Source organism: Sorghum bicolor, chromosome 6 (genome assembly GCF_000003195.3).
Source record: "Sorghum bicolor cultivar BTx623 chromosome 6, Sorghum_bicolor_NCBIv3, whole genome shotgun sequence".
In the NCBI taxonomy this organism is placed as follows: domain Eukaryota; kingdom Viridiplantae; phylum Streptophyta; class Magnoliopsida; order Poales; family Poaceae; genus Sorghum; species Sorghum bicolor.
In genome coordinates this window covers 48,681,565-48,705,255 of record NC_012875.2, presented here as the reverse complement: position 1 = coordinate 48,705,255, position 23,691 = coordinate 48,681,565, and the positions used below count along the sequence as shown (strand labels likewise).

The 23,691-nt window shown below is 47.1% G+C and overlaps 3 protein-coding genes and 1 pseudogene across 3 annotated transcripts; 3 read left to right on the top strand and 1 right to left on the bottom strand.

The window, feature by feature from the left end:
- LOC8058715 (SUPPRESSOR OF GAMMA RESPONSE 1) lies at positions 2,698 to 6,790 on the top strand. The gene is made up of 7 exons (XM_002447996.2): positions 2,698 to 2,834; positions 4,051 to 4,189; positions 4,613 to 4,799; positions 4,916 to 5,421; positions 5,660 to 5,851; positions 6,100 to 6,336; positions 6,430 to 6,790. Exons 1-7 carry the CDS (start codon positions 2,827 to 2,829, stop codon positions 6,481 to 6,483), a joined length of 1,323 nt encoding a protein of 440 aa, XP_002448041.2. The 5' UTR covers positions 2,698 to 2,826; the 3' UTR covers positions 6,484 to 6,790.
- LOC8058714 lies at positions 8,550 to 12,413 on the top strand (annotated as a pseudogene).
- LOC8058713 (pentatricopeptide repeat-containing protein At2g15630, mitochondrial) lies at positions 14,137 to 16,580 on the top strand. The gene is made up of 2 exons (XM_021464175.1): positions 14,137 to 16,101; positions 16,333 to 16,580. The coding sequence occupies exon 1, from the start codon at positions 14,217 to 14,219 to the stop codon at positions 15,789 to 15,791; it is 1,575 nt and encodes a 524-aa protein (XP_021319850.1). The 5' UTR covers positions 14,137 to 14,216; the 3' UTR covers positions 15,792 to 16,101; positions 16,333 to 16,580.
- LOC8058712 (BTB/POZ domain-containing protein At1g67900) lies at positions 20,441 to 23,460 on the bottom strand. Its single transcript, XM_002446622.2, has 3 exons — positions 22,790 to 23,460; positions 21,366 to 22,680; positions 20,441 to 21,263 (listed from the first exon to the last, which is right to left on the bottom strand). Exons 1-3 carry the CDS (start codon positions 22,846 to 22,848, stop codon positions 20,673 to 20,675), a joined length of 1,965 nt encoding a protein of 654 aa, XP_002446667.1. The 5' UTR covers positions 22,849 to 23,460; the 3' UTR covers positions 20,441 to 20,672.

Genomic DNA, 23,691 nt, shown 5'->3' with positions numbered 1-23,691 from the left:
TAAATATAGATAAAAATAAAAACTAATTGCACAGTTTACCTGTAAATCATGAGACGAATCTTGTGATCCTAATTATTCTATAATTGAACAATATTTGGCACAAACAAACAAAAGTGCTACAGTAGCGAAATCTAAAATGTTTTCATATCTAAACAAGGCCTATATGTCCTGAAGCTACTGTTTCAATACCAGTAGTCGGTGGAGTGCAAACAACCATTGCCTTTTTTCCCCTCTTTTGACTAGGCCTTGTTTAGTTCCCAAAAAAATTTGCAAAATTTTTCAGATTTTCCGTCACATCGAATCTTTAGATGCATGCATGGAGTATTAAATATAGATGAAAATAAAAACTAATTGCACAGTTTGGTCGAAATTGACGAGACGAATCTTTTGAGCCTAATTAGTCCATAATTGGACAATTTTTGTCAAATACAAACGAAAACGCTATAGTGTCGATTTTGCAAAAAATTTTGGAACTAAACAAGGCCCTAGGGGCCTGTTTAGATTGGGGATGAAATTTTTTTTGGCTGTCACATCGAATGTGTCGGAAGGATGTCGGGATGGGTTTTTAGAAACTAATAAAAAAAAAATTACATAGCTCGTCAGAAAACTGCAAGACAAATTTATTAAGCATAATTAATCTCTCATTAGCATATGTGGGTTACTGTAGCACTTAAGGCTAATTATGGAGTAACTAGGCTTAAAAGATTCGTCTCGCGATTCTCAACTAAACTGTGTAATTAGTTTATTTTTTTATCTACATTTAATGTTCCATACATGTGTTCAAAGATTCGATGGGATAGATAAAAAAAATTTGGGTGGGGAACTAAACAGGGCCTAGAACTAAGCCTACAGGATTGATCGATTTAGCGCGGTCTGATTCAGCCGGTCCAACACTCAGTTTCATGTTTTTGCATGCATTGCACTGTCCACCTCGTGACATGTAGGATCTTTGAATCATTAAACAGAGTTATTTTATTGTTCCATGAGCTACTTCGGTCATCGACAAGACCTGTATGATGAGGTTCTCCACTTCCCCGTTCTACACCGTTCCTACCATGCGCAATGCAACTTCCTACAATACCGACCGGTAACCTCAAGTGCCTGTACAAGCCATTGCAACTACAAACCGTGTCCTACACTCCTACTGCTTGTTTCTCTCTTCTTGCTCACTGCTACAGTACAGTGTCAAGAGGAAGACTCTCAAAAATAAGAATAAACCCTATGGATAATGCTTGTTTGTTGCAGAAAAATGGTGCTGAAAGTCTCCGAGTCAATTCTCAGTCAGTCAAGTCAAGCAAGCATGGTTGCCTTTTGACCGGTGGGACCTCTCCCAGCCCCCACTCCCTCCATAGCCGCATCCTGACACGACCTCAGGCGTTGTTTAGTTCACTCAAAAACCAAAAACTTTTTAAAATTTATCGTTACATCAATCTTGCAGCACATACATAAAATATTAAATAAAAATAAAAATAAAAATTAATTACACAGTTTATCTGTAAAATCATGAGATAAATCTTTTAAACCTAATTAGTTCATGATTAGATAATAATTATCAAATAAAAATGAAAGTACTATATTACCTAAAACTAAAAAATTTTCAAAACTAAACAAGGCCTAAGATTTGCATTGCTCTCTCTCTAGCCTGTATACGTATGGAATAGGCCGTCATATACGACTGTTGATAGGACAACGTGTCACACTGTCAGGAGCTATATGGCCGGGTGGACGGTTGGAGGAGCCGGCAAAGCGTGACTATTGTACAGTTTGAATGTAATTTGTGAGACAAACTTTTTAAGACTAGTTATTATATAATTTAACAATATTTATCAAATACAAATAAAAGTACTACAACGTTTATTTTTCAAATAAATTTACAACTAAACAAGACCGTCACTTTTGCTATCCTGTGATGTAGCCTCGCTATGCCTCCCTATCCTGCGATGAGGCACACGTCTTGGATGTAGCCTCGCTGTGCCCGCATCCAATCTGCGATCCTGCGTTTGTGTCTATTTCGTGGGAGTCGTCGGGGGTAGCAAGGTTGCGCATATCTGCCTTGCGCAGCAAGAAAAGATGGCGCGGGGGCCGCTCTGAGTGCTGCGCCTCGGCCAGTAAGGTGGCGGCACGGCGGCACCCCGGGCCGGGCAGGACCCAGGAGCCGGTCCAGAAAACCATAAACAACATGGAGCAAAGGGTCCCACCGGAGCACTGGCGGGATGGGCCCACCGCCCGCCCCCAGGCCGATCCCGCTCGGTCTTGGCTCCGTTCCAGCCCCCCCCCCCAGCGTGCAGCGGCCACCGTCCATCTGCATCCGTACCGCCACGTCGGCCCTGACCCGTCCGTGCTTGCACGAAATGAAACCGGTACAACATTGCCAAGCAGTAGCCCTGGCGTGCTTCTACCGGCCTTGGCGAGCCGTCCCAGCGCGCCCTGAGACCCAGTCAGCCAGACACGAGAGAGAGAGAGCCAGTGAGGAGCGGGGTTGCTTGTGGCGGTAGCCAAAACCGCCACGCTGGCGCAAAGCGGGAGGCAAGCCGGAAGCGCGACTTCGTGGTCATTTACGACCTCCCCTCCGCTCGGCCGTCTCACTGGTCACTACTCACTAGTCCGTCCCCACGGACTCCGCGCAGCTCCCCCCAAGTCCCCTTGCGTCTTGCGAGCGAGCGAGCTAGACTATAAAAGCCACGGACCCGGCGCCCACAAACGCGGCTTGCACAACCTCCTCTCCCCCTCTCCTCTCCTCTTCCTAGGGTGCGCGGCGCTCCACCCGCAGCAGCAGCAGCCACCGACTCCCGCTCCGCTGCCCCGCGGGGCCGCTCCCGGCCGGCCATGGAGACGTAAGTCGCAGCTTTTTTTTTAATGTTTTCTCTTCTTGCTTACTACTAGTACTAGTAGCTTTGCGCTCGGTCGGGCGGCCATCGATCGGTTCCGTCGGCTTCGCTGGTGTGTGTGCACGCGAGGATTTGGGGGCGGCCGGCCCTCTTGGTTGGTTTCTCGGGCTGATCGATCGATCGACGAGGCCCGCGATTCCGGTGGTGTGAGGTTGGTTTTGACGAGCCGAGCGCGCTCTGGTTTTGGACGAGGCCGCTCTGTCGCTCTCGGGCTTGTCTGCGAGTCAGCGACGGCACGGGGGGATGGTCTGTGAGCGACGACGACGGAATGTGCTGTAGATCGGACGGCGACGAGCTCCGATTCCGTGCGGACGACGAGCGGCCGCGTCTGCTGGGCGCGGTTTCCCGGCGAAAAGGCAAGACATTTTGCAGCCTGCGGGTGCGGAGGCGCGAGAGGAAAAAGCATCCGCGGTGAGGAAGCAGAGGAAGGCGGGATTTGGCATCTGTGTGTTGTGGGAAAAAGGCAACTCTTGGAGATCGCGTTTGCTGCAGACGGAAAATCAGAGTACTGAATGTCTGAATCATGCCAAGTACTACTACTTCATACACTCCGGTGCATGTATTTTTGCAGTCTGTGAGGCGCGCAACAGGAATTAGGGGGGGTTTTTGCAGACTGTTGAGGCACAACAGGAATCTTCCGCTGGAAGGAAGCATAAGGAGTGTTTTTTTTTTTCCGATAAGACTGATCAGTCCTACGCTTATCTGGCACTGCGCTTGGATGAATCTGATATGGTCGCAAAAAAAGGAAGAGATTTGAGATTCCAGCGTGTTGATTGTTTAATGTTTATCGCTCCAAGCAGGAGGTGGTGCGGAAATGACACTCACTGCTGTAGGACAGAGTCGTGCAAGGTCAAATGTTCAGACAAGGAGCTCTGTTCTGTTTAGCCTCCTGGTGTATTTCCTGTGGTATAACACTCTTGGCAAAGTACAAATTCAAATGGATCATAATGGGGAAACAGGGTGGCAATGATTGGGGAAAGTTAGCAGCTCCAAAATTGCATGTCAATGGGGTCCATCGGTAAAATGCTCTTTTGATCATGTTTCTGCTACACATCGTCATTGGCACTTATTTTTCTTTAAAAGTTCTTGCTTGAGTTTATCTTCTGTTTGCGAAAGATGCTACCCTAAATCCTAACAGAAATGAATGCTGTTCCTTTTTCAGTTCGTGGGTTATGAATGTGTTGGGTATTGCAGAGAAAATAAGAAGTGCAACTCAATCGTTCACCCTCCGACTTGGTGAACTTTTTGCAAAACCACATATCAAATGTACCAACTGCGACTGCGACATTGACATTAGTAATGTAAGTTCAGTTAACTACTTAGTTATGAGTTTATGACTGCTCTATGTATTTTTTTGCTCTGTTGTTTGATTGGCCCTCATTGAATTTCGAAAATGTTCTTCTAGACATCATTTCCATTAAGCACTCTGATCCAACGCAAGCGGCTGAGTTGTTTCTAGATTTATTGCACAGCGAAATGACATGGATGTAATAGTTTCATCATGTCATCATGATTAATATGCATCTTGTAGTAAGATGTTCTGTTCGAAGTATAGAGCTCACCATTCTTTTTAATAGAATTGATTCATTGTCATGCCTGCACTTTCTTAGCCATATGACTGTCATTGACCCTATTTAATTGCCATCAAAGGCTGGATTTCAATTAACATTGACTGACATGTTTCATATTCTGGACGTCCTGGAACCTCATACCATTGTTTGCAGGTTTCTTTGGTGTGGCCAGCACTTCCTGCTGGTGTCAAATTTGATCCCACGGACCTTGAACTTCTGCAGCATCTACAAGCAAAATCTAGCCCACCGGATTCAGGGTCGCATATGCTTATTAATGAATTTATACCTACTATAAAAGAGAAGGAGGGAATTTGCTATACACATCCCAAAAATCTCCCTGGTACATGATTCTACTTTTGAATTCATCAATGAATTTGGAACTAATAAGTTATCTCATGACATGTAGTAGTTCCTTAAGGTAGTTGATTCGCTCATACATTTCTGTTTTTCTGTTAGGTATGAAGATGGATGGTAGCTGCCTCCATTTCTTTAATAGGATATTAAACGCATATGACAGTGGTAAGCGCAAGCGTCGGAGGATTATTGCCACCGGCGACATTTGTGACGGTGTTGCTGATGGGAACAGCAGGTGGCATAAGACCGGATCATCCAAACCCATATTTGACGAGAATGGTGTGAGAATAGGCTGGAAGAAGATCTTAGTTCTTTATAAAGGTCCCAAGAAAGTTGGTGGCAAGCCAAAAAGAGAAAATTGGGTGATGCATCAATACCATCTTGGTCTAAAAGAAGATGAAACCAATGGGCAATTTGTAGTCTGTAAAGTATTCTACCAATTGCCATCGAAGAAAAGTGACAACTCTAAAACAGATGTTGTAGTTGAATCTGTTTCATCTGTTGCAAAAATTAATCCTAGGACTCCAATGACATATCCTCCCCAGCCCCGTAGGCTGAACAACAGCCCATGCAACACCGAGCAGTATACCCCCATTCAGCAGGATCAGGTAAATCTAGTGATCATATTTTGTAGTTTGATCTCTCAATTTGCTGCTAAGTATTCCCTCCCTCCATTCATCAGTATAGGGCATATTGGCAGAGTACATGAATGCAAAAGGTTTCCTGTATTCCGAAACTGCTCTGTTCATATAGATTGACAATCAAAATAGCTCGGTTTATATTACTGCAAATATTTTGCTTAACTAGCGAACAATCTTTCATTTTGCTTTTCTGAATTTGTGACAGGGGGAAGAAGAATGTGGCACATCGAAGATGAAGGTTGAAGCAGCTGAATGCTCTGCATGCTTTGCTGAATTTTCACCAGCTATCCCTACCTCGCATGAACTCAGGACCCCAATGGCAGATCCTCCCCAGCCCCATCGCCTGAACAACAGCCCATGTAATACCGAGCAGTATACCCACATTCAGGTGGATCAGGTAAATGCAGTGATCATATTTTATAGTTTAATTTCTCAACTTTCTGGTAAGTATTCTTTCCATCCTTCAATACAGGGCATATTTTGGTAGAGTTCAGGAATGCTAAAGCTGTCCTCTGTTTTGACTTTATGTATGTTTCAAAACGGTTCATATAGATTGACGATCAAAACATCTCGATTCATATTACTGTAAATATTTTGCTTCACTGGCGAACATTCTTTCATTTTGCTTTTCTGAATTTGTGACAGGGGGAAGAAGAATGTAGCACATCTAAGGTGAAGGCTGAAGCAGCTGAATGCTCTGCATGCGTTGCTGAACAATCACCAGCTATTCCTACCTCGGATGAACCCATGCAGCCTACGGATGCCCTGGACACAGGACTTGACGCATCTCTACCCTTCCATGGTCTGTTTGATGGGTTGCCTGACCTGGATAATACTCTTCCATTCACTGGAACACCTTCAGGTGATAGTATCAGTTTACATGTAAGCCAATCTTATGCCTCTAGCAGTCTAGCTTGTCCAATTACTGTAAAATGGCATGACCACGAGCTCATGAGTTTGTGCTGTCATCCGCAGGACATCTACGGACCACAGGATAGCACTAGGGCCTGGCCATACGACTTCCTCTGACGCAAAACAAGGCTCGGAGCTGGCAGCAGTGGCGCTGCACAAAGGAGCCAGTTCTGTTCTGTATGACTGCAGCGTGTTAATCATCGCCTTGTGAGATGCTTCGTGCGCAAGACTGCATTTCAGCAGCTCACGAGAAGTTTTGTACAGTAGGAGTAGTAGAACCGAGAGAGGTTAGCAAACGACTTCCAAATCCCGTCGTAAGCTACTGTTTGTAATATCCATGTTGTCGTGTAATATGCAGTGATGTTGTGAAAGTCATCCTTATTAAAAGAGAGCGAAAGTGGGGGGGAAAAAATTTCTACTAACATTAGTACTACTCTCTCCATTTTAAATATAAGATATTTTAGTTTTACTCGATACTAATAATCAAGCTATATATATTGATAACTCGATAGATCATAGTAACTAGTAACTAGTAAGGATATATTTATATACCTCCTTCATACCCGTGGCAACGCGTGGAAAATCCTCCTAGTTATCTATAATATAAGAACCTATATTGCAACCATGATAATTAAATATTAATATATTACATAAGTCTTTAAGAACAGTTTAGTTCATCCCAAAATCTAATTTTTTTTTTCAAGATTCCCCTTCACACAAATGCATGGAGCGTTAAATATAGATAAAAAATAACTAATTACATGATTATCTATAATTTGTGAGACGAATTTTTTGAGCCTACTTAGTCCACGATTGAACAATAATTATCAAATACAAACGAAAGTGCTATAGTACCAAAATAAAAAAATGGATCTAAGCCTTGTTTAGTTCACCCTCAAATCCAAATTTTTTTTCAAGATTTCCCGTCATATCGAATCTTGCGGCACATGTGTGAAATATTAAATATAAATAAAATAAAAAATGAATTACACAGTTTATCTGTAATTTATGAGATGAATCTTTTGAGCTTAATTAATCTATGATTGGATAATAATTATCAAATACAAATAAATTTGATATAGTACACAAAAATACTTTTGATCTCAGGAACTAAACAAGGCCTAAATGGGTGCGTGCCCATGAGTTAGAGTGCATAGGGACCAGCACCTACATAATGTCCGTCCATGAAAGAATCAATTTCTAGAGTTGTCCTAAGTCAAATTTTTTAAACTTTGACCAAATTTCTAGGAAAAAATGCTAAAATTTATGGTATAAAATTAGTATCATTAGATTCATCATAGAATATATTTTTATATGATGCACATTTTATATTCGTAGATGTTGATACTCTTTTTTATAAAGTAACTAACACAGATTCTAGAAATTGAATTTTTATTGACATTTGACTAGCAGCCATCATGTTGTTAGGCCTAGGCAGCAGGCTTAAGCACCACCATGCTAGGCGCTAGGCAGCTGCGGCAGGCGTCAGCAGCAGCGACAGCAAGAGGCCTAGGCGGCAGCAGGCAACACTGCAGGTTTTAAAGAGAGGCAGGCTCTTGGGGTGGCACCGAACGAGAGCATTGCCGGCGAGGCGAGCGACTGGCGGGTGAACCATTAGTAGTAGGATATCTGTTCTGCACGGCCCTCGAGGTTGCTTGCTCGCTGGTGCGACTTCCTTGCGAGCCTGCCACCTGTTTGGTTGGCCGCCACAGCCTGCCACTGCATATGTGGCGCCACCGTAGTTTTTTCTTTCTGGCTGTGGCTCGACACTCTGTAACGATGGCAGCGTCAAACCTTAGGTGATGAATTTTGACGCTGTGGCGTGGTTTTATATAAGGAGCAGTAAGAAGCCACTGAAGCTAAGCTGTGGCAGCCACAGTCTATGGCGTGGCTCACGTTGGCAGGAAGCAATGTTGGCAGGAAGCAGACAACAGCCTAGGGCCTTGTTTAGTTTCAAATTTTTTTTACAAAATAAGAATAGTACCACTTTCGTTTATATTTGATAAATATTATCCAATCATGTACTAACTAGACTTAAAAGATTCGTCTCGTCAATTTCGACCAAACTGTGCAATTAGTTTTTATTTTTGTCTATATATAATACTTCATGCATACGTCTAAAGATTTGATGTGACGTGAAGTTTGGAAAATTTTTCGGAACTAAACAAGGCCTAGCTCTTGGTGGCGACCACATGTGTGGCATGGCGCACATCGGCCGGCAACCAAACAGGCAAGCCACGGGCCGCAGCCACCCCACCCGGTGCTCCCACGCCTCGCCGCTTCACAAGTTCGCTCCTCTCCTACTCGTCCTGCTGCCTGCTGGGGTGGTGCGCGGCGCTCCACGCGCAGCAGCAGCAGCCGGCTTCCGCTCCGCTGCCCCGCGGGCCGCTTCCGGCCATGGATACGTAAGTCGCAGTCGTTTTTGGGGTGATTTCTCTTCTTGCTTATTACTCGCAAGCCTTGCGCTCCGTCGGGCCATCGGTTCCTCCGGGTTGGCTCGTGTGCGCGCGGATTGATGTTGCGTGGGGTGGTCTGCGGATTTGGAGCGGCTGGCCGTCAGTTTCTTGGGCCGATCGATTGACGAGGCGGCGATTCCGGTGGCGTGGGGTTAGTTTCGGGAGCCGAGCGGCTCTGGTTTTTTGAGACGAGGCCGCTCTGATGGTCCTGGGCTTGCCTGCGACGGGGACGGGAGGATGATCTCTGACTCTGAGCCACGACGACCGAATGTGCTCTAGATCGGCCGGAGACGAGCTCCGAGCCCGTGCGGACGGCGAGGGGCCGCGCGCGTCAGCTGGCTGCGGTTTCCCGGCCAAAATGCACAAGACATTTTGCAGCCTGCGGAGTGCGAAGGTGCAAGAGGAATCTTCCACTGGAAGGAAGCATTAAAGGTGACACTCCTTGTGTGTGTGAGAGAGAGACACTCCTTAAAAGTCCTTAGAGCACTCACAATGCAGACTCTATCATAGAGTCTAAAGTTATTTATTACCTCGAACATTGTGGACTTAGAGTCTAAATAAGACTTGAGTCTTATTTTTTCTACCTCTTTCTTCAATAAATATGTTGCCACATCAGCAAAATATCATAAATAATATGTAATTAATTGTCTTGGACTCTGTGATAGAGTCTTGCATTGTGAGTGCCCTTATGCTTCGTGTGCAACACACACTGTCTACCGAGAAGGCGAGAAGACTGATCAGTGTTGGATGATCCTGATGTCGTCGGAAAAAAGGAAGACATTTGAGATTCCAGCATGTTGATTGTTTATTGCTCCAAGTAGGACTGATGAGTCGTCGTGCAAGGTCAAATGTGAAACAGAGTGCTCTGTTCTGTTTTAGCTCCTGGTATGTTTGCTGTGGCATAGCACTCTTGGCAAAGTATAAATTCAAATGTTGGAAGGAGCAACAATGGATCATAATGGGACACAGTGTGGCGATGATTGGGGAAAGTTAGGAGCTCCAAATTGCACGTCGATGGGGTCCATGGGTCAAATCCTCTTTTGGTCATATTTCTGCTACACATCGTCATTTGCACTTAATTATTTAGTTCTTGCTTGAGTTTATCTTCTGTTTGCGATTTGCGAAAGATGCTACCCTAAATCCTAACAGAAAAAGAATACTGTACCTTTTTCAGTTCGTGGATTATGAATGGGTTGGGTTTTGCTGAGAAAATAAGAACCGCAACTCAGTCGTTCACCCTCCGATTTGGTGAACTTTTTGCAAAACCACACATCAAATGCACCAACTGCGACTGCAACGTTGACCTTAGTAATGTAAGTTCAGTTAATTACTTAGTTATGAGTTTATGACTGCTCTATGTATCTTTTGCTCTGTCACTTGATTGGCCCTCATTGAATTTCAAAAATGTATCCAACACAAGTAGGAAAACTGTGTAGGTCATTTTCTCTAAACTTAATGAGGTGGATGTCATATTTTCATCATGTCTTCATGATTAATATGTCTATATCTTGATGAGGTGACAATCTATTTTTTTCTGCCTTGAATTGACAGAGATGCAAAAGGAGCCTTATAAGAAACAATGAAGGTATAACTTGTAGTAAGGTGTTCTGTTGGAAATCTAATGGCCACAGTCCTCAGCGAAACTAAAGCTCACCTTGCTGACTGACATATGACTGCCCTCAGCCTTATAAGAAACAATGAAGCTATACTTTTCTTCTTTTTAATAGAATTGATTCATTGTCATGCCTGCACTTTCTTAGCCATATAACTGCATGGACCCTATTTAATTGCTGTAAAAGGATGGATCTCAATTAAGATTGACTGACATGTTTCACATTCTGGACGTTTTTTTTCTGGAACCTCATACCATGCTTTGCAGGTTTCTTTCGTGGACAGCACTTCCAGCTGGTGTCAAATTTGATCCCACGGACCTGGAAATTCTGCACCATCTACAAGGAAAATCCAGCCTGCCGAATTCAGTGTCTCATACACTTATTGATTAATTTATACCTACTAAAGAGGAAGAGGAAATTTTCTATACACATCCCAAAAATCTCCCTGGCACATGACTCTTACTTTTGAGTTGATCAATGGCTTTGGAACTAATAAGTTATCTCATGTCATGTAGTAGTTGCCTTAAGGTGGTTGATTAGCTCATACATTTCTGCTTTTCTGTTAGGTATGAAGATGGACGGTAGCTGCATCCATTTCTTTAATAGAGTACTAAATGCATATGACACTGGTAACCGCACGCGTCAAAGGATTATTGCCACCGGCAACATTTGTGACACTGTTGCTAGTGGGAACAACAGGTGGCATAAGAACGGATCATCCAAACCCGTATTTGACGAGAATGGTGTGAGAAAAGGCTGGAAGAAAATCCTAGTTCTTTATAAAGCTCCCAAGAAAGTTGGTGCCAAGCCAGAAGGAGAGAATTGGGTGATGCATCAGTAATTCAGTACCATCTTGGTGTAAAACAAGATGAAACCAATGGGGAATTTGTAGTCTGTAAAGTATTCTATCAATTGCCATCGAAGAAAAATGACAAGTCTAAAACAGATGTTGTAATTGAGCCTGGTGCATCTGTTGCAAGAATCAATCCTAGCTAGGACCCCAATGACAGATCCTCCCCAGCTCCGACGGCTGCACAGCAGTACATCCAACACCGAGCAGTATACTCCTATTCAGGAGTACCAGGTAAATCCAGTGATCATATTTTATAGTTTGATCTCTCAACTTGCTGCTAAGTATTCCCTCCCTCCATTCATCAGTATAGGGTATATTTTGGCAGAGTACAGGAATGCAAAAGCTGTCCTGTATATTCCAAAACGGCAAATATTTTGCTTAACTAGTGAACAGTCTTTCATTTTGGTGAATTTGTGACGGGGGAGAAGAGTGTGGCACATCGAAGATGAAGGTTGAAGCAGCTGAGTGCTCTTCATGCTTTGCTGAATTATCACCAGCTATTCCTACATCGGATGAACCCATATGCAGCCCTACGGATGCCCTGGACACGGGCCTCGATGCATCTCTGCCCGTCGATGGTCCTAGCATGGACCTGTTTGATGGGTTGCCTGACCTGGATAATACTCTCCCATTCACTGGAACACCTTCAGGTGGTAGTATCAGTTTACATGTAAAGCCTATCTTGTTCTGTAAAATGGCATGGCCACGAGCTTGTGTTGTTGAGGTAAAACGCTCATGAGTTTGTGTTGTCATCCGCAGGAGATCTTTGGACAACAGGATAGCCTTGGGGGCCTGGCCGGACGGCTTCCTCTGACGTGAACAAGGCTCGGAGCTGACATTGGCGCTGCAGAAGGAGCCAGTTCTGTATATGACTGCAGCGTGTTAATCATCGCCTTCTGGGATGCTTGGTGCGCAAGACTGCATTTCAGCATCTCATGATAAATTTTGTACAGTAGGAGTAGTAGAACCGAGAGAGTTTAGCGACGACTTGCCAAGTCCCGTCGTAAGATACTGTTTGGAATATCCATGTTGTTGTGTAATGTAATCTGTAGTGATGTTGTGAAGTCAGCCTTGTTGTGTAATGTATTTGTTTATGAGCCTATGACTGCTTCATATATTTTTTCACGGTAGTTTGAAAGACTTATTTTTTTTCAACACGCAGGAGAGCTATGCATGTATTATTACTAGGAAGATGATAAAAAATGAGTGCACGCACAAACAAATAAACACACACAAACAAATAAGTGCACGTACACTCACATAAACACAGCACTCTCTCTCACACACACACATACACACACACAAACACAATTCAAAACAACACACCCTATTCACTACCAAGTTGCGCGCGTGCACGCGCACACACACAAATTTCAAAAGGAAAAAGTCTACATAGCCTCCTAAACTATTAAGGGTAGACTACTTTACCCCCTCAACTATAAAATCGGATATTCTACCCCGTGAACTTTCAAAACCGGTCGAATAACCCCCTAGAGTGGTTTTGGATGGTGGTTTTGTCTTTTTCATTTTTATTTATTTCCGCTAAATCTTTGAAAATCATAATAAATCATAGAAAAATCATAAAATAAAAAAATCAATTTTGTTGGACTTATAATGAGTAGATCTACACAGTGAATATATAATATGTTATACTTTAGCATAAAGTTTTTGTTGTAACTTTAAATCTATGTTTTTCTGTAATTAAATCAAATAATTGATATATGCAGTTCCTATGATCCAATTGTGATGAAATTTTTGTGGCGGGATCATTATTGTATGCTTGAACTATGGTAAAAGTTTCATACCCAGTGGATCACGTATAACTTAGTTATCAATTTATTTAGCTTTATTCTTGTTAAATCTATGCTTTATCTATAACTAAGTTATACGTGATCCAATGAGTATGAAATTTTGACCATAGTTCAAGCATACAATAATGAGTCCACCATAATAATTTTACCACAATTAGACCACAGGAACTGCATATATGAATTATTCAAATTAATTACAGAAAAACATAAATTTAAAGCTACAGCAAAAACTTTGTACTAAAGTATACCATATTATATATTCACTGTGTAGATCAACTCATCAGGAGTCCAAAAAATTAAAATTTTCATGTTATGATTTTTCTATGATTTATTATGATTTTTGAAAGATTCAGCAAAAATATTAAGCCTTTCACATGGATTCCACAAAATTAGAAAAATCTAGAAAAGGGAGAAAATTTGGAAAAATCCAAAATCAAAGATGCTCGTGAGGGGATTGAATCGACTAATGATCAATATTTTGCTTAGTGGTTTGATGGACTTATTTTTCTGAATCACACAATAGAGCTAGTACCTTTATAGCAGTAGGAAGGTGAAAAACACGACCACTATGGTTTATTCGCTAGTCGCTACCAAGCAGCATTGCAGTCACCGAGGTGATGTTCTATTGGTCATCATTCTGGTAAAGTTTTGCAGTAACAAGTCTATGCTTAATTTATCATTTGTGAGATATAAATCATAATAAAAATAGATGTTGGACCTATCTACAGTGGATTACGACTGGGGTGGCACTCGTCGAGAAAATCATAAGCACAATTCGAGATGATCAGTATCCGACCTGGTGAGTTGGCCAGTCTACAGTACATTCCTCCATTTAATTATGAGATGATGAGACTATGACTGTTCTTTGTATTTTGCTCTGTCAGACTCCTTTTTTTTTTGTCAAAGAAGCAGAAAAGCCCCGTATTTTTTTGTCTCAAAAAAAAAGATGAATTTTTTTAGACGAGCCACCTCCTAGGTCCTAGCAATCGAACACTACATAGCGCCCGAGCCCAACGTGCGTGACGTCCGACTCCGACCCGACCGACTACTCACGGGTAACGCCGTTAAGGCGCGCCCGTCACTCCGTTAGTCGCTCGAGGCCCTCTACTCCACCTCCATGGCGCCGCCCACCTCCCCCGCCGCCGTGGCGGCGGCTGCCCGCGCGTCTCCGACGCCGGCCGCTGCGCTCGCGCTCTTCAAGTCGGCGCTTTCCGCGGACCGTGCCCTGTGCCCGCTCTCCGTGCTCCCGCACCTCGCCGCGTCCCCGTCGCTGCCGCACCTCCTCCTCACCGCCTCCGCCGCCGCGCGCCCCCACGCCACCTCCCTCCGCTTCTACGCGCAGCTCAAGTCGCTCTCCGTCCCCATCCCCGTCGCCTCGCTCCACCCGCTGCTCTCCTCGCTCCCCTCCGCCCCGGCCTTCGCGCTCTTCGCCGACATCTACCGCCTCCGCCTGCCGCTCTGCACCACCACCTTCAACATCATGCTCCGCCACCTCTGCGCCACGGGGAAGCCCGTGCGCGCGCTCGAGCTGCTCCGCCAGATGCCCCGCCCCAACGCCGTCACCTACAACACCGTCATAGCCGGGTTCTGCGCGCGCGGCCGTGTCCAGGCGGCGCTGGAGGTCATGCGCGAGATGCGGGAGCGCGGAGGGATTGCTCCCGACAAGTACACCTATGCCACGCTGATCTCTGGGTGGTGCAAGATCGGCAGAATGGAGGACGCCGCGAAGGTGTTCGACGAAATGCTGACCCAGGGAGAGGTGGCGCCATCTGCAGTGATGTACAACGCATTGATCGGTGGCTACTGTGACAGGGGCAAACTGGATGTGGCTCTGCAATACCGGGAGGATATGGTACAGCGAGGGGTTGCCATGACGGTTGCTACATACAATTTACTTGTGCACGCGTTGTTCATGGATGGACGTGCATCAGATGCTTATGCTGTGCTTGAGGAGATGCAGAGGAATGGTCTTTCCCCAGACGTGTTCACTTATAACATACTAATCAATGGGTATTGCAAAGAGGGCAATGAGAAGAAAGCATTGGAGGTGTTTGAGGAGATGTCTCGGAAAGGGGTGCGTGCAACTGCAGTGACCTACACGTCGTTGATATATGCTTTCTCCCGGAAAGGCCAAGTTCAGGAGACGGATAGGTTGTTTAAAGTGGCCGTGAAGAAGGGCATCAGGCCTGATGTTGTCATGTACAATGCTCTGATCAATAGCCACTGCGCAGGTGGAGATATGGAAAGAGCATTTGAGATCATGGCAGAGATGGAGAAGAAGAGGATCCCTCCGGATGATGTGACGTACAATACACTGATAAGGGGGTTTTGCTTGCTTGGGCGACTCGATGAAGCTCGTGGGCTCATTGATGAGATGACAAAGAGGGGTATCCAGCCAGACCTTGTTAGCTATAACACGCTGATCAGCGGCTATAGCATGAAGGGTGACATAAAGGACGCTTTGAGAGTCCGGGATAAGATGATGGATAAGGGGTTCAATCCAACACTTTTGACATATAATGCGCTTATACAGGGGTTATGCAAGAATGGACAGGGAGATGACGCCGAGAACCTGATGAAAGAGATGGTGGGGAAGGGCATCACCCCAGATGACAGCACATATATCTCCCTGATTGAGGGACTTACCACTGTAGATGAACAAATGTCTGCGGCAGATGCTGCAAAAGCTTGAACTTGCTAGGAAGCAGAGCATAAGCTCATAACAGTGAACCAAGGACTTGTTTGTCCGACATATGCTGGATTATAATAGCATTTTACAACGCCATAGCATTTCCTAACAGAAGCAGTGAGTACAAGTTGTACCTTTCATTATTAGCAGCATTGGCAATAAGGGCCAGATGACACTAGCATTTTGTGCACCAGTGGCTCAAAGTTGTAGGGCTTTTTTCAAGAGTGAATTCAGTTAATCCGTGACGAATACCTGTAAACATTAAGGATGAATGAAAAAGGCATACTTGGTGTTCTGAAGACTTTGAACACTAGTAAGTGAAGTCTCCTTTCAATCTGGTTAGATGTCAATTCATCTTGTTTATTTTTTGTTTCTCTGTTCCCTGCGTTCATATATTCTACTCCCTCTATTCCAAATGTAAGTTGTTTTGGCTTTGTAGGTGCATAGCTTTTGCTATGCTATCTCGATATACACTTATGTCTAGATACATAGTAAAACTTATGAATCTAGAAAAGCCAAAACTGACTTACAATTTGGAATGCAGGGAGTATTAATCTGATTATATTAAAAGTAACAGTTGTGCGCTGCAAATGAGTTGAGCAAGGTGAATCTTAATGATCTGTCTTGTCCAAAAAAGTGACGAGCAGAGTAATTGTAATCACAGTATCACGCCCCTCCATTTGACAGTCATTGACAGCATCATATTGTCTGCACTTTGTGTGGTCCTAGCCCCTTTCTGTTTATATAAAGTATAAACTGAAGAACCGGAATGAAAGGTTTCTACGGCTCTGATACGGTGATACCTCTGATTTATGTGGGCTTGCTGGTGTCTGTGGTTGACTGCTGTCTAGGGCTTAGCTCTGACTTCTGCATTATTTATTATTTGGACGAATTATTGGCAGTCTATGTACATAAGCAATGCATTCCATGGGCATTGGTTATACCTTTTATGATAGTCACTAGTTCAGTACTCAGTATCCTCTATCCTCCCCTCTGAAGCGCAAAGCTACACAGGCTGAAGCCGTAGGTTTAGCTCATGATTTCTTTATCGAACTGCACGGTTGAGGTAGTTGACACGTTTATTTAAAGAGTGAATGCGTTATGGGTTCTTAAACTTTTCCCCTCTTCTCACATAGGTCCTGGGTCTATGAACTTTGTCTACGTCCTAGCCGCTATCCAAAGCCCTACGTGGCTGCTGATGTGGCGCCAGGTGTTTTTTTTTATTTCATAAACGAGCTGAAACTTTAAAAAATAGTATAAAATCATAGAAAAATCATGTAAAATAAAATCCAGTTTTGCTATAGATATAACTCCACATGAGTAGATCTATGCAAATAGGCATTTAATATGACATGCTTTAGTTTAAAGTTTTTGTTATAGCCATGCACGGAGCCAACGGTGGTGCTAGGGGGGGCTCCAGCCCCCCTACCACTGCTGGGACTGGAGCTCCCGGTGCTCTCCTTCCAATTTTAGACTTAAATATATAAGGTAGGGTGGGGTAACATTTATTTTTATGATGTATTTTGTGAATTTCATCGTTGATTAATGTTTTTAATATAAAACTACATCAAGTTATTATATATTTTTTCTATTGCGAGGGGTTTATAGTAGAGCTAAGTTGCACTCTTGTTCAGCCCCTTCTAATTTTTTTTTCTGGCTTGGTCCCTAGCTGTAGATCTATTCTGTGTTTAATTCATAACTGCAGCTCATGTGTTCCAATTGTGGTTAACTTAGCCTATACCATGGGCATTGGTTATACCTTTTATGATAGTATTAGTCTGTTCTCAGTATCCTCTGTCCCCTCTGAAGCGCAAAGCTACAGGCTGAAGCCTTAGCTTTAGCTCATGATTTCATTATCGAACTGCACCGTTGAGGTAGTCGTGTGTTTATTTAAACTTGCTGTCAAGTGCTTCTCATCAGCCATAGCTAAACGAATGGCTGCATATGAACAGAGGTAACTTACGGTGGACTGAACCATGTGCCGCACACAAATTGATAACACGCCTTTGTTTCCCTGTATTCACAGAATCAACTACATTATTGTAAATCTATGTGGTTATGGGGACATCGGACATGCAAAGAATTGGTCCACCAAAACACCTGGTCGTGTCATAGCCTAGCACTAACTGGGTGTCCACATCTACTATTATTTGGCTGCTGGTCAAAATTTTAGGCTGGGATCACATCGTGCATGCTGTTCCTTTTGTTTCCTTCTAATTTATGTACCAATTCAAATGCCGTTACCTCTTTTGATTAATCTCCTGTCACTGCTTAAGATACTCAGATGTGTGTTCATTCCTGGCCTTGTAAAGATCGCTCTCTTATGGAGCCTCTGCTCATTGTGACATGTCTTCCTTGTTTCCGCCGTGGAGGCGCTTATCTGCTTATGCATTTTTTTTTCGCATTTCTGCGTCAGCGTATGCCGGCGACGGCGACGGTGTATCCAATATATAAATCCATTGCTCTTGCACGGCTTTCTCAGTGCAGCGTGGGCAATGGAATCAGCGGAAGCAAAGACGGGGGAGCCGCCGGTCGCCGACGTGGAGAAGCAGCAGCCGTTGCTGCTGCCTCCCAGGGCGGCGGCGGCCGCCGAGACGAAGGCGCCGCCGTCGGGAGACGCCTGCGACTGCGATCGCGAGACGTTTCCCCGCGCCTCGCCGACGGCGGCGCGCACGCTGGCGTTCGTGGTCCTGGTGGCAGGCGCCGCGTTCGCGTCGCAGCTGGCGGCGCGCGAGGAGTACGTGCTCCTGGCCGTCTTCGCGTCGCAGCTGGGCAGCTTCTGCCTGTTCACGTCGCTGCTGGCGCTGTGCGCGCTCCCGGAGGACCGCGGGCGCCGCGCGAGGTGGGCGGCCGGTGCGGCCGGGCAGGTGCTGCAGTGGTCTGTCGCCATGGCGGTCCCCACGAGCATGGCGTGCTGGGTGGTCCAGACCGCGCCGGCCGCCGTCGGGGCCGCGCTGCTGGGGCTCGCCCTGGCCGCCGTCCTTGCCTGCCACGCCGAGCTCGTGCGCGCCCTGTGGCCCGTGCAGGGGCCTCGCTGACACCGAGGGCCTCTTCAGAATCTTGCCAAATTTTGCCATGGTCTGTCACGTATAAACTTCTGTTTGGACATTACTAGGTCTGTTCTATAAGCTGAAGAAGGATCACGATAGTACTAGCACATAAAAAATCAGTTATGCAAACACACAAAATCGCTCGAGAGAGAAGATATCAAACGGCACATTCACGCAATTTTTTTTAGAACAAAGAAACTTTATATTACTACTACTTCATTTCGCAGCATCAGAGTCCCGCTGAATACATGGAGATAAAAAATCTGGGACATCATACAACCACATACATTCAGAATTTAAGGCAAAAGCAAACTTAGCTGTATAATGTACAGCCATGTTTGCTTCCCTCCTAACATGAAGAAAAGCAAAATATGTGCATTGACCACTAAGTTCCTGGATTTGATTTAGCAATGGAATAACAGCACACATATTAGTAGCTCTAGAATTCCATAGAGTCACTAATTCTTGACATTCCGTTTCAATAATCACCTTTGTTAGTCCAAGATCCTTTATCAGAAGCACCGCATCAAAAGCATTCATTGTCATCCTGAGGTTATATATATCATATCAGTGGAAGTTCGTTCGATTTGAAGCCACGAGGACGAGGCATTTCTTGGTTTCTTTCAGTGGATGGCTGAAAGGCTGAAACCGAAACCACCACTGCCCTGGTGCTACCACCCAACACGTACCAACAGCATATAGTACCTTCAGATGAGATGCCAGGCAGGGGTCCCTTCATATATATACCTTTGTCCCCCAAGCCTCTTAGCAAGAGTGCCTGTCCAGATCAGAGATCACTCTCCCATCCAGTGACCAGCAGTCCACTAACGTCCTGTGCTAAGACACGACCAATCCTTGGGGAGATAAAACGATTTGCAGAATCATATCGAAGGCCTGATTGACGCTATTCTGCTAGTAGATGCTATGATAGTGATGAGCAACGGGGCAAGAAGCCAAATCTGTAGGCTACTCTGGGGAAAGTCTGCCCATGCTGATCAGCTCTCTTTCCTCCTCCCTTTTCCCGGACGGAGATGATGGCGCCCCATGCCATGTGTTGTGTAAGCGCATATACACACACTTGCAACTTGCGAGAAGCTGCTGGCGTGGAGTATGCTTCATCTGTAACGCATGTACACATGATTCTGTATTTCTGTGCGTCTATGCTTCTTCTGCTGTTACATACATACATTCTCCTTTCTGAAAAGTTGGTACCCTGCAATCATATGCCGGCATGTAGTGGGATTAGAGCTCATGAACAATGATATCGGCGCCTCCAGGAGAGGGGTTAAGGTAGGTGCGGCAAAGTGAAAGAATCATTTGATATTGTCCTCCAAAGAATCGAGCCATCATTTGACAATGGTTGGCCCTTGGCTTATTGGCACAGCAAAGCCCTATTTCTGGCTCACATTTTCCGTGGGGAGAACAGGGAAAGTGCTACGCACCAGTCTTGATCCCATGATGTTTTGCAGTTTCATTGATGCCGAGCACGAATTTTCGAAACATCTTATAAATCTGTGGTTGATTTTACTACTCTATATCCAAACTCTTTCTAGTGTATTTTGGAATCAAACATTAACACGGCAAATGTTGCACAGTATGATATTCAGACGTTTTTATCCCTCTTTTCTCATTGAAAAAAATATATACATGGGCGTCTCTTTTTGAAAGATCATATATGCAAGAGTAGGACTCTCAAGCAAACATATGGCATATCAAATTGAGTATTTGCAGCGTTCTCTTTCACCTTTTTTTTGTACACATGCACAGCCTTCGTGACCAGAATAGTGTGCCTTGATCGATCGATCTGCCACCGCATTGCTCTCGTGCTGGTCTCTCAGTGACCGTCTCTGCACGAGCTCGACGGCCACAGCCTGCTCAGCATCCGCTTGGGCTTCCCAGCCGGGATCGCGCTCGCGCAGTCGCAGAGCGCCCTGACGCGGGCGGACGCGCTCCGGACCAGCCCCGCGCGCGCCCTGTGCACGAACGCCTCGTCGTCCGCGTCCGCGTCCGCGTCCTCGTCCTCCTCCAGCTTCATCCTCAGGGTCGAGATCCTCGACGCCGCGCGTTTCAGCCCCTCCACGCTCCAGTCGTTGCCGTCGTCAGGGCCAGGCGCGGCGGCGGCGATGCCCCGCCGGAGCCTTTGCTCGTTCTTGGCCGCCTCCTCGCCGTCTGCCTCCCTCCTTGACTTGGCGAGCAACGCCCTGACGCCACCCGCCACGCCCGCGACGCGGCCGTTGTTGGCCCCGGGGCCGGACAGCGCCGCCGCCGCCGCGCGTGCGTTCTCGAAGAAGAGCACCTGCACGACGACCCGGAGCGGCAGCAGCTCGTTCTGGGCGGCGTGCATGGACGCCGTCTCGGAGAGCTTCCTGCAGTTGAGAACCCTGCACAGCTTCTTCCTCGAACCCTTGTCCATCTCCGGATGCACCTGTTAGTTCCGTAAATCGAACCAGCAAGAACAGTAAAGGCGTCAAAAATCAATCGGGAGGGGACAGCGTCAGCTGGAATGAAGCTGTTTGTTTCCACGTACTCTGAGATAAGTGTCGACGGCTCGGTAAAGATGGTCGTGCTCCGGGCGGGCGCAGTCCGGCACGGCCTCGGCAATGGCGATCAGCTTCTCCAGCGGCAGGTTGGGATCCTTGGCGACCTCCATCAAGAACCCATCGACCAGCCTCCCGATCCTGACCATCGCGCCGTGCGACGCCGCGGCGGACGTCGACCGCCGCGCTCCCTCGAACTCGGAGCTCTCGGCGGACCGCGACCGTCTGTGCCCGCGCGCGTGCGGCGGGCTTGCCTCCGGGACCCCCGCCGCCGCTTGCCGCAGCGCGAGCTCTTCGAGGATGGCCATCACGGCGTCCACGTCGTACAGCGTCGTCTCGCTCGCGCACGACGGTATGAGGAGGTCGCTCACGTTGGCGTCTTCCAGCTGCAACGCCGCCCGCCTCGTGAGCTCCGCCTTGGACGCGGGAGACGCGCCCAGGACGTTAGCCGCCTTGAGAAGCTTGAGAAAGAAGCTGCAGGGGGCGGCGTTCCTCTCGGCGGGGAGCAAGCTCACCATCCTCTCGACAAGAAGCTGGCTGTTCCTGGCGACCACATCGAAATCGAAACTCCCCTCGTCGGCCGTGCTGATGATGTCGGTCTGCTCGACCACCAGGTACCCGCTCCTGGAAACGGTCGGCAGCCACCGGCGCGCGTAGGTCCTGAGCGCGTCGCCGACGGCTCTCCCTTTGACGGTGCCAGCCGCCTTGACGGCCACCATGACGCGCCAGAAGAGGTCGACGCGGAGGTCGGAGACGTCACGCGCCCACCACGGCGACGACGACGACGAGGAGGAGGAGCAGGCCCTGGCCGCCAGCGCCGCGTTGCCGCCGGCGGCGGCGGCGGCGGCGGGGTCCGTGGTGATGAGCATGGCGACGGCCTCGACGCACCGCGACGTGACGCCGAGGTCCTCGCACTCGGCGGCCAAGGCGTTGCAGCGGCCGGCGGAGCGGAGCACGGCGAGCGCGTCCCTCCAGCGGCGGAGCAGGCAGGAGGCCAGGAAGGAGTCGAGCTTGGCGGCGAGGTTGCCCCGGTCGGCGGCCTCCGTCATGCCGAGGCGCCCCGCCGCGCAGCGCAGCGGCACGACGTTGTGCGCGCCCACCGTGATGGCCACGCCGTAGCAGAACTTGGCGCAGGCCTCGAACGCGTCCGCGCCGCCCGGGAAGCCCCGCAGCTCGACGGCGTCGGTGTCCGCGCACAGAGCCTGCAGCAGCTGGCATTTGGAGAGCAGAGGGAACTTGTGGAGCCGGAACAGGCTGCGATCCACCTGGATTTGCAGGTCGGTGGCCACCTCCGTGTGGACAGACCTGGAACCACATCGGCGACGGACGAGGCACACCAATTTCATCAGAGAAGAAAAGCAGCCATCCAATGGGAGCTCGGGACGGACGGACGGCAGGAAGGAAGAGGTAGTACCTGACGGGCCCGGAGGTGAAGAAGGAGTCCGGGCGCGTGCCGAGCTTCATGAGCTTCATGGCGGACAAGGACAGAGACGAGAGCGAGCTAGTGTGCCGGTCGAGGCTACAAAAGTCCAGCGCGCTTTGTTGCGTGCCAAACTGCGTGGGGGGAGGTGGACGTGATCCTACTCCTATATCATGCAGAATTGGACGGCTATGGTTGGGGAGGGACGGGACAGGATCCAAACCCAAACGCACGGATGGGACTGCTGGGAACCGCAAGGAATGGGTCCCTTCCCTTGATCACAGCCACAGCTCGAGGCGACACCGGTTTGGTGCCACGGCGCATGGCGGACAGCCAGCCAGGGAGGGAGGGAACTGTGCTTACCGGCGCCCGCATGCCAGGGATCCTGATCGGAGATGAGATCCGGGGGAGGAGCGCGGCGTGGCACGTCGCCGGGGACCAGCACGAGTTCTGCACGGTGGCCGGCGGCCGGGCTCTCACGCGCTTCTGCCTTCTGGTGGCTGCGACTGCGAGTTGTGTGTACTTTGGGCCTTGCAGTTTCACCTGACTGAAGAGTAGTCTGGTATGTTTTGGAGCTTTTGCTCCATCGTTTTTTTTTTGTTTTTTTGTTTTTTGGGTGCTAGGCAGCTAGCACTTGATCACTTGAAATCGACTGTGGTCCACCAGGGGAGGGCAAAGTTGAGACCTTCCTTCAGTTGAAGTACATGCATCATTATATTAGCATCCAAAGGTTGTCTACCACTTGATTACCTCCAGGCGTCCGTCCAATCTCCCGCTTCCTGAATAGAAGTTTAACGAGGGACAGAATTTTCTTTTCCCCGTTAGCAACTGGACCGTCCATTACAGTAGTAGTCACCCAAAGTTTTTTCCCTATTCACGTTCAAGAATCCAATTAT